The following is a 14,205-nucleotide window of genomic DNA, read 5'->3' on the forward strand; positions in this document are numbered from 1 at the left end:
TTCTGCCAAAGATACCAAATTTTTTCTTAGAAGTAACAATTTTTTGATTGTGATAACAACTTTTCTATCAGAAGTATTAAGTTTTGCTTAAAACTAACAAATTTTCTCATCGAAGTAACAACATTTTACCATAAAACTAACACAGTTTTACTTAACACACACAAATTTCTCTTAGAAATAATATTTTTCGTCAGTGATAACACGTTTTCTGTTTGAACTAGCAAGTTTCCTGTCAAAGATACCAATTTTTTCTTAGAAATAAAAATTTTTTGTCACTGATAAGACAATTTCTTCTAGAACTAGCAAGTTGTCCAGCAAAGACAACAAATATTTCTTAGAAGTAACGAATTTCTTCTAACAGCGCCAAGTTTTTGCGTCAAAGATAGCAAATCTTCTCTTCGAAGTAACAACTTTTTCCATAATACTAACAAACCTTTACTTAACATACCCCAATTCCTCTTGGAAGTCACATATTTTCATCAGAGTTAACACGTTTTCTGGTTGAGCTTACAAGTTTTCTCTCAAAGATACAAAAATTTTTCTTAGAAGTAGCAATTTTCGTTATGATGACAAGTTATCTGTTAGAAATAACCAGTTTTAAGTCAAACATACCAAATTTTTCTTGGAATTAACAATTTTTTCATTGGTGATAACAATTTTCTGTCAGAAGTAGCAAACTATCCATAACACTAACAAATCTTCGCATCGAAGTAACAACGTTTTCTTAATACTAAGAAACTTTTATTTAACACTATCAAATTTCTCTTAGAAACAACAGGTTTTTAACAAGTTTTCTTTCAAAGTTAGGTTTTTCTACGTTTAACTTAGGTTCATCTAACCTCCAAAACCGTAGGTTAGGTTAGATTAGGTTAGGTATAAATAAATATTAATAAATAAATAAAACCATATCTCCGTGTTTAAGTTAGGCTAGGTTAGCTTAGCTTATCATGAGCGCTCATGATAAGCTAACCTAACCTAACTTAAACACGGAGATATGGTTTTATTTATTTATCAATATGTATTTATACCTAACCTAACCTATGGTTTTGGAGGTTAGATGAACCTAAGTTAAACGTAGAGAAACCTAACTTTGAAAGAAAACTTGTTAAAACCTGGTGAAAAAGTTGTTACTTCGAAGAGAAGATTTGCTATCTTTGACGGAAAAACTTGGTGCTGTTAGAAGAAATTCGTTAATTCTAAGAAAAATTTGTTATCTTTGCTGGACAACTTGCTAGTTCTAGAAGAAATTGTGTTATAAGTGACAAAAAATTGTTACTTCTAAGATAAAATTGGTATCTTTGACAGAAAACTTGCTAGTTCGAACAGAAAACTTGTTATCATACCAAAAAATTTTTTACTTCTAAGAAACAAAAGTATCTTTGAGGGAAAACTTGCTACTTCGATCAGAAAATGTGCTATCACTGACGAAAAGTGTTATTTCTAAGAGAAATTTGAGTGTGTTAAGTAAAAGCATGTTAGTGTTAAGGATAAAGTTGATGCATCGAAGAGAAAATCTGTTAGTATTAAGTAAATGTTTGGTAGTATTAAGGAAGATTGTTTTTACTTTGAAGAGGAGATTTGTTAGTGTTAATCAAAACTTGCTACTTCTGACAGAAAAGTTGTTATCACAATCAAAGAAAAGTTACTTCTGAGAAAAAATTGGTATCTTTGACAGAAAACTTGCTAGTTCGAACAGAAACGTGTTATCACTGACGAAAAATATTATTTCTAAGAGAAATTTGTGTGTGTTAAGTAAGACTATGTTAGTTTTAAGGTAAAATGTTGTTACTTTGATGAGAAAATTTGTTAGTGTTAAGTAGAACTTGCTACTTCTGACAGAAAAGTTGTTATCACAATAAAAAAAATTGTCACTTTTAAGAAAAAATTTAGTATCTTTGGCAGAAAACATGATAGTTTGAACGAAAACATGATAAATGTTTCCGGAAACATGATAGTTTGAACTGAAACATGATAGTTTGAACTTGTTATCATAGCGAAAAAATTGTTGCTTCTAAGAAAAAAGTATCTTTGACAGAAAACTTGCTACTTCAAGCATAAAACGTGTTATCGCTGACGAAAAGTGTTATTTCTAAGAGAAATTTGAGTGTTTAAGTAAAAGTATGTTAGTATTAAGGAAAAGTTGATCATTCGAAGAGAAAATGTGTTACTGTTAAGTAAATGTTTGGTAGTATTAAGGAAAAATGTTGTTACTTTGAAGTGAAGATTTGTTAGTGTTAATCAAAACTTGCTACTTCTGACAGAAAAGTTGTTATCACAATCAAAGAAAAGTTACTTCTGAGAAAAAATTTGGTATCTTTGACAGAAAAAATGCTAGATCGAACAGAAAACGTGTTATCACTGACGAAAAATATTATTTCTAAGAAAAATTTGTGTGTGTTAAGTAAGAGTATGTTAGTTTTAAGGTAAAATGTTGGTACTTTGATGAGAAAATTTGTTAGTGTTGAGCAAAACTTGCTACTTCTGACAGAAAAGTTGTTATCACAATCAAAGAAAAGTTACTTCTGAGAAAAAATTGGTATCTTTGACAGAAAACGTGCTAGTTCGAACAGAAAACGTGTTATCACTGACGAAAAATATTATCTCTAAGAGAAATTTGTGCGTGTTAAGTAAGACTATGTTAGTTTTATGGTAAAATGTTGTTACTTTGATGAAAATATTTGCTACTTCTGACAGAAAAGTTGTTATCACAATGGAAAAATTGTTACTTCTAAGAAAAAAATTGGTATCTTTGGCAGAAAACTTGCTAGTTCGTACAGAAAACTTGTTATCATAACGAAAAAATTGTTACCTCTAAGGAAAAAAGTATCTTTTATGGAAAACTTGCTACTTCAAGCAGAAAACGTGTTATCGCTGACATAAAGTGTTATTTCTATGAGAAATTTGAGTGTGTTAAGTAAAAGTAGGTTAGTATTAAGGAAAAGTTGATGATTCGAAGTGAAAATCTGTTAGTGTTAAGTAAACGTTTGGTATTATTAAGCAAGAATGTTGTTACTTTGAAGAGAAGATTTGTTAGTGTTTATCAAAACTTGGTACTTATGTCAGAAAATTTGTTATCACAATCAAAGAAAAGTTGCTTCTGAGAAAAAAGTTGGTATCTTTGACAGAAAACTTGCTAGTTCGAACTGAAAAAGGTGTTATCACTAAAGAAAAATATTATTTCTAAGAGAAATTTGTGTGTGTTAAGTAAGAGTATGTTAGTTTTAAGGTAAAATGTTGTTAATTTGATGAGAAAATTTGTTAGTGTTAAGCAAAACTTGCTACTTTTAACGGAAAAGTTGTTATCACAAACCAAAATTGTTACTTCTGAGAACAAAATTTGGTATCTTTGACTGAAAACTTGAAAGTTCGAACAGAAAACGTGTTATCACTGACGAAAAATATTATTTCTAAGAGAAATTTGTGTCTGTTAAATAAGAGTATGTTACTTTTAAGGAAGAATGTTGTTACTTTGATGAGAAAATTTGTTAGTGTTAAGCAAAACTTGGTACTTCCGACAGAAAATTTGTTATCACAATCACAAAATTGTTACTTCTAAGAAAACATTTTGGTATCTTTGACTGAAAACTTGCTAGTTCGAACTGAAAAAGTGTTATCACTGACCAAAACTATTATTTCTAAGAGAAAATTGTGTGTGTTAAGTAAACTTGCTACTTCAATCAGAAAACGTGTTATCGCTGACGAAAAGTGTTATTTCTAAAAGAAATTTGAGTGTGTTACGTAAAAGTATGCTAGTATTAAGGAAAAGTTGATGATTCGAAGTGAAAATCTGTTAGTGTTAAGTAAACGTTTGGTAGTATTGAGGAAGAATGTTGTTACTTTGAAGAGAAGATTTCTTAGTGTTAATCAAAACTTGCTACTTCTGACAGAAAAGTTGTTATCGCAATCAAAGAAAAGTTACTTCTGAGAAAAACTTTAGTATCTTTGACAGAAAACTTGCTAGTTCGAACAGAAAACGTGTTATCACTGACGAAAAATATTATTTCTAAGAGACATTTGTGTTTGTTAAGTAAGATTATGTTAGTTTTAAGGTAAAATGTTGTTACTTTGATGAGAAAATTTGTTAGTGTTAAGCAAAACTTGCTACTTCTGACAAAAAAGTTGTTATCACAATAAAAAATTGTTACTTGGGGTATTCAAAAAGCCATACAGTAGAGTTGTGTGTGAAAAGAATGAGTACTTCAAGTTGTAAAATTGGTTTAGGTTGGACATTAAGAAAAGAACTTGTTCTGAAAAGATATAAAAAAGCCTTTTAAAAGTATTGCTTGGTGTTTAGGTATTCAAAAAGCCATAAAGTAGAGATGTCGGTGAGAGGAATGAGTACTTCAAGTTATAAAAGTGGTTTAGGGGGGACATTAAGAAATGAACTTGTTCTGAAAAGATATATAAAAAAGCCTTTTGAAAGTATTGCTTGGTGTTGTGGTATTCAAAAAGCCATAATGTAGAGTTGTGGGTGAAAAGAATGAGTACTTCATGTTGTAAAATTTGGTTAGGGGGGACATTAAGAAAAGAAGTTGTTCTGAAAAGACATAAAAAGCCTTTTGAAAGTATTGCTTGGTATTGGGGTATTCAAAAAGCCATAAAGTAGAGGTGTGGGTGAAAAGAATGAGTACTTCAAGTTGTAAAATTGGTTTAGGGGGGACATTAAGAACAGAACTTGTTATGAAAAGATATAAAAAGCCTTTTGAAAGTATCGCTTGGTGTTGGGGTATTCAAAAAGCCATAAAGTACAGTTGTGAGTGAAAAGAATGAGTACTTCAAGTTGTAAAATTGGTTAAGGGGGGACATTAAGAAAAGAACTTGTTCTGAAAAGATATAATAAAGCCTTTTGAAAGTTTTGCTTTGTGTTTGGTTATTCAAAAAGCCATAATGTCGAGATGTCTGTTAGAAGGAGGAGTACTTCAGGTTGTAAAATGGGTTTAGGAGGGACATTAAGAAAATAACTTGTTCTGAAAAGAAATTAAAAAGCCTACTATAACTAAACTAAACTTCAACTCAAACTAAAACTCTATGCTAAGACTTTAGGCTAAAAGTCTAAACTCTTAACTAAAACTAAACTAAACTAGAACTCTAACTAAAACTCTAAGCTTAGACTCTAGGCTAACACTCTAAGCTAAGATAATTTCGAAGTCCAAAAAAAACTTCAAAAAAAGGGGGGAGGGGGAGGTGAGGGGAAGGAGCCGAGGAGGGGAGTGGAGGGGATGAGGGAAGGGGGAGGGAGGGGAGGAGAGGGAGGGAAGGAGGCTCTTTGGGGGCCCGGGGGCGTTTTGGGGGCCCGGGGGGCGCTTTGGGGTTGGGGTGGTGGACCTTACAACACTGTTCAAATGATAGTTGTGTATTATACCGAACACAGTCAAGAATTGTCCAAATCATCTTATAAAATGTCTCAAACTGTTTCGACCAAATCATCTTCTAAAATATCTCAAACTGTTTCGCCCAAATAATCCCTTAAAAGTACTTTCTGCGTGTTCCTTTGTTTCGGCATCCCTGCGCTGTCACATTTGAAATTCCCAGGAAACCATTTCCCGCGTTAAATATATTCTGTCTTCATCTCTAAGGTGTTCCTACTTACATTATTATGGCTTCGATAGAATATTAATTTTATTACTAAGCCTAAAGATCAGAGAAGCCATATTTAAAAATAGAATATTAATTCATCTTTGTCACTAAAGACCATTTATCTTTCAGACCTAAAGACCAAAGAAGCCATATTGTTTCTTAATTCCCCTTCGTTGATCAATAATTCCCCGCCGATTATGTAAACCAATTTCTCAGAAATCTAGTTCCCCTCGATTATGCAAATCAATTTCTCAAAAATTCTCTCCCCCTCGTGGATCAGTAATCCATGAATAAATTATATCCTGTCAGCGTTAGACTTGATTATAGATGGCAGCACGCAGTGTATCTCGGAGTCGAAAGGGCCTCCTTACTATCAAAGCAGCGGGAGAGGCTGCACTTTATACATTCTACGGTGGAAAATCTACTGACAACCATGACAGTTGCCGACGCTAAGTCTTTCAGCAGAAAGTAGCAACGTCTGCAACAACTTTCTTCCATCCCCAAGATCTACCTCCTACTTCAGCAGCAGCGAAATTTCACTGTTTTCAGATTGGATTGGGCTTCAGAGCCCTGTCCCTGATCCTGAGAGTTCGGGATGGCGACTCCAGAAAGGCATGCTGTACCTATCCTTACGAATATTCCAGCGGCACTAAAGAAAATTCTCACCATTTTGAAGTTTGGTTGTAAGGGGTCCTATGATAGTGAACGGTGCAGCTGTCATTGAAATGACATCGAGTGTGACATTGCTTGCAAATCTTGCAAAGGAACTAGTTGTTCTAATGCTCAGGTCCAAGTCGAAGACATGTGATTAATTAAATGTGATGAAACCCGATCCTTTTGCAATTTCAAATTTTCTGTGATTATTTCTTCAAATTAAAATGAATGATTTAGCTAGTTGTGAGAAGTTGTGTATTTAAGTCTGAAAATTAAAATAAATTCAAATTAAATTCAAATTAAAGTGTTAAAAAATTCAAATTAAAATAAATGATTTAGTTAGTTGTGAGTTATTTAATTCTAATTATTTAATTCTAAGAATTTTGGCTGGTCACGTTTGGGGTGGAGGGAGGGGGTGTAGATTGACGTTCACACGACTTCTGTTCTGCAGTAGCAGTTTAACTTCTTTATGTATGAATTCAACATCGCGTAATATTGCTCTTATACCAATATTGACGCTTGTTTTATGGCCTGGAGGGAGAAGGAACTGAATTTGAGTGTTCAAAACAAAAACAAAGTCCAGATTCCTGATCTACGTGCCAGATTTACTTATTAGCGATGCGTAAATTAAGTACTATACGTGCACATTAAGTTGTTTTTAGTAAGTCATCATTTTAGAAGAAAAGAAAGAAAAACGGGTGATTTTGGCTAATTTTTTATATGTTGCAAGACAATTTTTTTTCAGTTTGGATGGTACTAAAATCAAAATGGTTACAATTTGCTTGAGGTTAAACCTTAGATTGACTGTACTATTAGGCTAACATATGCGATGGGACCCTGACCCTGTTACTAAAATATTTTTATTTTCGAAAAGAAATTGGAAATCTTATAGATCCATAAAGGACCCTTACGCAAAAGTGCTCTCATCTGCTTTACATCCATATGCGAATGTGATCTTGGATGAGTGTACCATTTATTCTCTGTAACTGAAGCCAAACTAAGGTATCGTAAGTGCGCCTTAAACTTTAATTACATAAAAAAAACAAGTTTTTTCAAACGAAAGTAAAAACCACCATTAAAATTAAAACGAACAAAAGTTATTTTGTAAATGAGGGGAGCTGCTCCCTCTTCAACTCCTCACTCTTGACACTAAGATTTTATAGTTCAGTTAAAAAAAACTTCCTTTCTAAAAGTTCGTGGTAACGAACTGTAAGTATGAAGCCACTCGACCATAGAGTAACCGAAAATCAAAAAATAAAACTTTGATAACAAAAGACACTTCCAAATAATTGGCATTTTATAATGATTCAAATATATAAAATTTATTGTAATCAATCTTACCCATCAAAATCTATGAGCCTAAGCAATTTGCGTGATTTTTGACAAAGGGGAGAAGCATCCCCAAAACTGCAAGTGATCTCAACAAAAATCACACCGTCGGCTCGGCATATCGGAAAACCCTACTGTAGAAGTTTAAAGCTCCTATCTAAAAAAAATGTAGTATTTTGAATTTTTGCTAAAAAGGTTCAAGTATATATGTTTATTTGTTTTTCCTTGTTTTTTTTTTCAGAGGTAATCAAATAAAGCCAATGGTCCTAAAAGACCGGGACAGGTCTTTTTCAAAAAGTTATTGCGCCATTTTTCAGCCACAAAGAGAAGGGAAAATTACTATCCCCTTCCAATCTCCCCCCCCCCCCACAAGACGTCCAATCGAAATTTTAGATAGTTATTAGATTCAGCAAAATTCAAAAGTTCAATAACTATGCCTTTGGGGATGAATGACCCTTATAGTCTCTGTGGAAAGGACTGTAAGTTACGCAATCTGCCCATTCTTCGCATATAATATTTGTTATGGGAAATAAGCGATATTTTTTTTTTGGGGGGGGGGGGGAGTGGAATTTCATGTGGGGATATTTTCAAAAGGAAGAATTTTTTAGAGGAGAATTGTATCCGGGGAAAATTTCTATTGGAAATTTTATACTATAGGGAGGGAAGGGGATTTCCTGGCATAATTTGAAAAAAGGTCAGAAATTAAGTAGAAAAATTTGTTTGATTGAAAGTAAGCAGCAGCATTAAAGTTTAAAACAAACAGATATTATTCTAAATTTGAGGGAGGCTGCCCCTTCCTCATCCCTCGCTCTTTACGCTTGGATTTGGTTTTTGTCACAATCCTTTAAGAAAGACTACTCAAACACAACGGCCGTTAAATTTGAATGAGAAGTATCGTTTAATAGCTTTAACGCTTTACCGTAAAGAGCGAGGATTGAGGAAGGGGCAGCCCCCCTTATACACGGAAAACTTTCTTTTGATTCTTACATTTTAATGTCACTATTTATTTTCATTAAAAAAAAATCTTGTTGAACAGATATTGTGAATAAGTTAGAGGTGAACACTTTCGTGGTCTAGATTTCTTTCATTAGGGAAAATATTTCCATTAAAAAAATTAAAACCAAATACCTAACTTAGGTATTTGGTTTTAATTCTTCTAATTTGGGTTTATTTAATTTTATTCATTTTTAATGTTGGTTTTTCATTAGTTTTTATTGGTTTAATTTTCAAATTGATTCTCTGCGCTTGTTTTGGGTTTTTTCTTTGCCCTTTTTGGCATTTCCTTAAATATTTTTTTTTTTTTGTTCGCACTGAAGAAGAGAGGTGGTTGTCCCTTCGAAAATTTCTTTTGTGTTTTTTTAGTATTTCCGTTTCGCCTAAAAAACGCCATTTTCTATGGTTTCCTTTCCCCCCAGAACCGTTTCCACATGTAATAATGGGTTGCAAGGATTATAGCAATTGGTCATAAAACTGCACTTTTGAGGCATCAGGCAAATCCTCTCATGTACACAGTGGCCCGGTCCTCCTCTATTATAGCTGATGCGCAATTACACATAAATAAATAAAACATCAAGTGAATCAACTTAGTTAAACTAAGCTTTAAAATAAATGTGTATATTAACCGGTTGAGTTAATGAGTAGCTGACTGAGTACCTACTGAGTCACCATCTCAGTTAGGGCCTCCCTTGGCCACTCAGCGAGTTTCCAGGTGGTGGTTTGGGGAACACCCTTACAGATATATAAGATACCACCATTGAGTAGGAGACGCGGACCAAGTGGGACCCATACCCTGGGCGGTTCAAAATAGAAACTGGAGCAACCTCGCCAGGGGGCCGTAAATAAAGGTGGAGGAGGAAGAAAGCTCCTCGGATGTACAATCATCAGGGACCACCGGTTTTTGGACACGTCTCGTCAGTTACAAACCTTCTCCCAGCAATGGGTCGGATTGCCCTGTGATGCAGAACAACCTCGTGAAGAGAACCTCTATAGGAAGACAACAGCGGCAGAATGGAGGATCCAAATTTCTAGACAAAGGCCTCTGCAAGGTGGTGAAGGTGAGTGACCACCCCCATTTCATAAAGAAAACAACTCTCTTGAAATTTTGAAAAATAGGCTTAGTATTATGCGAGCATCTACTACCACGTCCGGGGTAACCGACCAACAATCAATTTGAATGTTGACGATGTGATCTTACTTGCTACCGCATCCAGAGAACCGATAACCCTAGGCCTTGGACAACCCCTAACCTAGGTGAGAATCCACATTTTTATTCCGTTCCAATAAAAACCGCCCTAAACTTTGGCACACCGAGTATCCAAACATTTGCCAAACTAGGGAAACTAAATCTTTGTCTTAGAGAACTACAGAGGTACAAATAGGATTAATAGGCCTTTCCGACGCTCACTTCTCTTAAAAGAGTGATGAAAACCTCTCTAGAGCCTCCCTCTTGCTTTCTGGACGTAAATACCGAGTTCATAAACAAGATATACGATTCTTCATTTCAGCATCTGCCGCAAGATCTCCAGCCTCTTTACCCTAATCTCAGGAAGAATAGCTGTTTTACGACTGAATGAAACTGCCAAGAATATCTTTGTCTTCCAAATCTATGCCTGAGACTCCACCAGAAGTGAGAAAGAATGTGAAGAATCCTATTTCACATCACAACGCATCATCGACCAAAAATAAAGAAAGACGTGTTGATAAGAAAGACGTACTGATTGTCATCGGGGACTTCAACACTATAATGAGTACAGATAATGTCGGTTGGTCTGATTTAATGTGGATAGATAGATTGATATATAGATATATTTTCCATATAATACTACAATAAATACACAACAGTTCACAAATCCCCACAAAGGCTCCTTGACCTGTAGGAGGGGAATTCTGTAGCCTATTGATCATGGTAAAATCACTGCGAGAGGCGAACGAGTGCTTGACTTCTACCTTTAAAACAGTTATTCGTAACCAGCTTACTGTTAAAACACCCCCATTATCGTAAAGTGACCTGGAGACCCCCAGACGTCAAAACTGAGAATTATGTGCTGATGTCGAAGCACTGGAACTCTTCCGTACCAGACGCAGTAGAATTCCACTGTCATACGAAAAGAATTCCCTATTTTTTTTCTTGTTTTGATCTTGTTTGTCAAGGTTCAAGCTAAGAATGAAAGAATTACCGAAAATAACAAAAATTCTTAGATTTTGGGTGCACCTTCGGCAGGATCCCGAAAAAAGGCAGACATATACTTCCACTCAATCTGAGAAATTCTGAGGGATACTGGTAAATCATTCGTCCTATAACATTGCTAACAAGATAGACTTCCTGGTCGAACAGGCTACATCAGCAATCATCAAGACAGCGTATGACGTCCTAAGGACGACAAAATCTCAAGAATAAAATTATCGATCACAGATGAAATCCCTACGCTATGCGAGTAAAAGTGATTATTTTATAATAAATCTGACCGCAACAGTCGAGATACTTATAAGCTACTCAAAAAAAGAATAGATCAACAGATAAGAAAGGCACTACGTAACCACTTGCGGAAGAAATGCAAACATTACGAAGTACTGTTCAGGAAGGAAAACAGAGGAACAGTTTTCAGAATGGTGCGTGATTTGAGTCAGAAAAGAAACAGCCACAAATATCAGCATTCCATGGCGAAAACGCAAAAGAAATTATCTATCCAAAGATAAAACTTGATAGATGGAAAGAGTACTACAATGATAAAATAAACTTCGTTGGAGCTGATGATCCTGCAGTACACTTCCCTATACCTGACCAAGAGCTCAGACCACCATCCCCCCTCAAGCCAGAAACTGAATCAGCAATCAAGTCACTCAAACTAGGACAAGCCCCTGGAGTCACCACCGAAAACATTCACGTTGGGTCAGATGGACAAATATTCGTTGATATACGAACAAGCATATGACCTGATATGACGCAAAGGACTCTGGTATATTCGCATACGTACTATGCATCCAATATGAGATAGTCCAGATAATCAAGCGTCTGTACAACCAGGTTCACGGTCAAGTTTAATCGCAGATGGGTTGATAGAAGATTTCACAACTTCAACAGGAATACTCAAGGGTTGCATCTCATTACCACACCTCTTCAACCTATTTGTAAATTCTGTTCTGACACTAATGCATTCGGAATGTGGCACAACAATAGGAGAACTGTTGATAGACAATCTTGCCTACACAGATGATATTGATGTGATAGGCAACTCTTCACAAGAACTGCAAGCACAAGCTGATAAACGATATCATGCCACTAAATCATTCGAGATGTAGATCAATGTTAGAAAAATTACAGTAATGGTAACTACGAGACATGAACTAGACAACCCCTCCATTACCACCATAGGTGGGAGACAAGTTGAAACAGTTAACCACTTCTTGTACCTTGGTAGCCTACTCTCCTCCGGTAACTGCCATGGATCTGACATTAAAAGTCTACTTGCAATTGCTATCTTTAGCTTCCGAAGACTAGCGCAATCTGGAAAAGTAAAAATATATCCAACAAAAATCAAAATGTGCCTAGACAACAGTTTAGCAATTCCATTTGTCATGCGTGGATGCAAAACATGGGCACTGAAACCCGAAGTTGAAAGAAAATTTAAAGCTTTTGAGATGAGATGCCCCCGTCACATTGCTAGAATCAAATACATTGACCGTATCACAAATATGGAAGTACGCCAAAGAATCCTGTCTACTGAAACCATTCTCAGTGACATCGAAAACCGCAACTGCACGCGGCCAAGTCAAGCGAATGGAGCCAATCCATCTTCCAAAAATACCACCTTAAGGATTTCTGCATAGCCTTCGTCCACGAAGTGGATCATGAAAAGACGGACAGAGAACTTCGATTATAGAGAACTTCGACAATTTCAACCGATTATTTAGTAGTGACTACATGAATCTTTGGGAAAGAATGTTCCACCACGCCTTCTTACTATATCTGAAGCTTGGAACCTCAGTACAAAGTTTTTTAACAATCTTAAATCAATTGGTACCTTTTGTGGCGGTAAGTATAATGAATGTAATCTATTTTGTTACGAAGAAAACAATTCTTCTGTAATAGACGGAAGCTACCCCCCTTCAGCTCCAATAGTCACGCTTATTCCAGAAGAAGGGAGATTATACCTTAATTTCTACTTCCCAAGGGGTGTGTCAATTCGCACATATTTAGAGGGGTGTGGGGGATTGCAATTTTCAAAATCTAGAGGTAAGTAAAGTTGGTCGTCATATCCATTTTTTTACTGAAGACACGAGAAAAAACATTTCAATCAAAATACCCCAAAAACGTGTTTTCAAAATCTACTGGCGGAGGAGAAGGGAGAAATTCTTGTTACCCCCTCCAATTGATAAAACCTCTCCACTGTCTCAGGACTTTCTTCTATATTTATCTGAATACTTGTGAAAAGTCAGAAAATTTTAGCAGACAAATTCAATTTTGAGGTATTAAGATCACATTCCCTTCTCCCCACCTAAACATGGTTTTAACCAAAACACCATTTTCAATTTTAAAAAATGCAAGCTTCAAATTATTTGTTTTTTTTGTGTAGCAAGGGTGATTGAATCTATAAACATTTACCATAAATTCTCACGAAGTTAAGAAAAATGAAAGACAAAATACTTACATAGGATGTCTATTGTAAAAGATTTACGGGCCACATCAGTCAGGTTGGAATTTTTTGCTTCGCAAGAAAGAACAGCGCCAAAATCTTGTTTTAAAAGGCGAATCTTAATTTTATTTTTTGGCCTTCCATTTTTGTCACTGGAGTAGATATGTATATCGTTGTAATACCATGAAATCACAGGAGGTGGTGTGCCTGAAAACATGAAAATCGATTATAGATATACATATCTATATATAGATATAGATATTATAGATATCGTTGTAATACCATGAAATCACAGGAGGTGGTGTGCCTGAAAACATGAAAATCGATTATAGATATACATATCTATATATAGATATAGATATTATAGATATCGTTGTAATACCATGAAATCACAGGAGGTGGTGTGCCTGAAAACATGAAAATCGATTATAGATATATATATATCTATATATAGATATAGATATTATAGATATCGTTGTAATACCATGAAATCACAGGAGGTGGTGTGCCTGAAAACATAAAAATCGATTATAGAAATACAATTATCAAGATTTTTGTTTTATGCATACTAAAATAGTACGTTTAAATTTGTTGAGGAATCTACTCATTTAAATCTATATTAATTCATAAAGTATACAAAAAATTGACATTTCTAGGCTGGGTAACAGGCAGTGACTCGCAGCTTTCAAAGCTGAATGAGATTAGAAGTATTGTAGACAAATTATTTAGGGATAGTAGATAGAGGTCTGTTGGACAAAATTTATACTTTATTTCATTGAAAGAAGTTTGAAGAAAAATCATAGGCAGTTCAGTGGCGTTGCCTAAGTAATAACAAAGTGGCTTCCATGTATTTTTCCCCTTAGGCAGCTTCATATGGATGGGGTGATCGTTAAACACTTTAGAGGGAGGGGGGCTCATTCTATTAAAAAATGAAAGTTCTAATGCCCTTTTAAGATGCAAAAGTGATGAAAGGGCTACTGGTCCCCTTCCCGTACCTTCTTTTGCTACCCAC

The 14,205-nt window shown here is 35.0% G+C and overlaps 1 protein-coding gene across 1 annotated transcript in view; it reads right to left on the bottom strand.

Annotated features, from left to right (window-relative positions):
• LOC148949806 (B-cell receptor CD22-like) overlaps window positions 1-14,205 on the bottom strand; it is a 392,914-nt gene that overhangs the window by 196,531 nt on the left and 182,178 nt on the right. The window contains exon 5 of the mRNA XM_089093108.1: window positions 13,209-13,400. Coding sequence (XP_088949234.1) covers window positions 13,209-13,400 — 192 coding nt within the window. The remainder of the gene's footprint in view (window positions 1-13,208; window positions 13,401-14,205) is intronic.

The sequence above is a fragment of the Artemia sp. Qi Xiang Cuo genome, chromosome 8, assembly GCF_049724085.1.
Source record: "Artemia sp. Qi Xiang Cuo chromosome 8, ASM4972408v1, whole genome shotgun sequence".
Classification (NCBI taxonomy): domain Eukaryota; kingdom Metazoa; phylum Arthropoda; class Branchiopoda; order Anostraca; family Artemiidae; genus Artemia; species Artemia sp. Qi Xiang Cuo.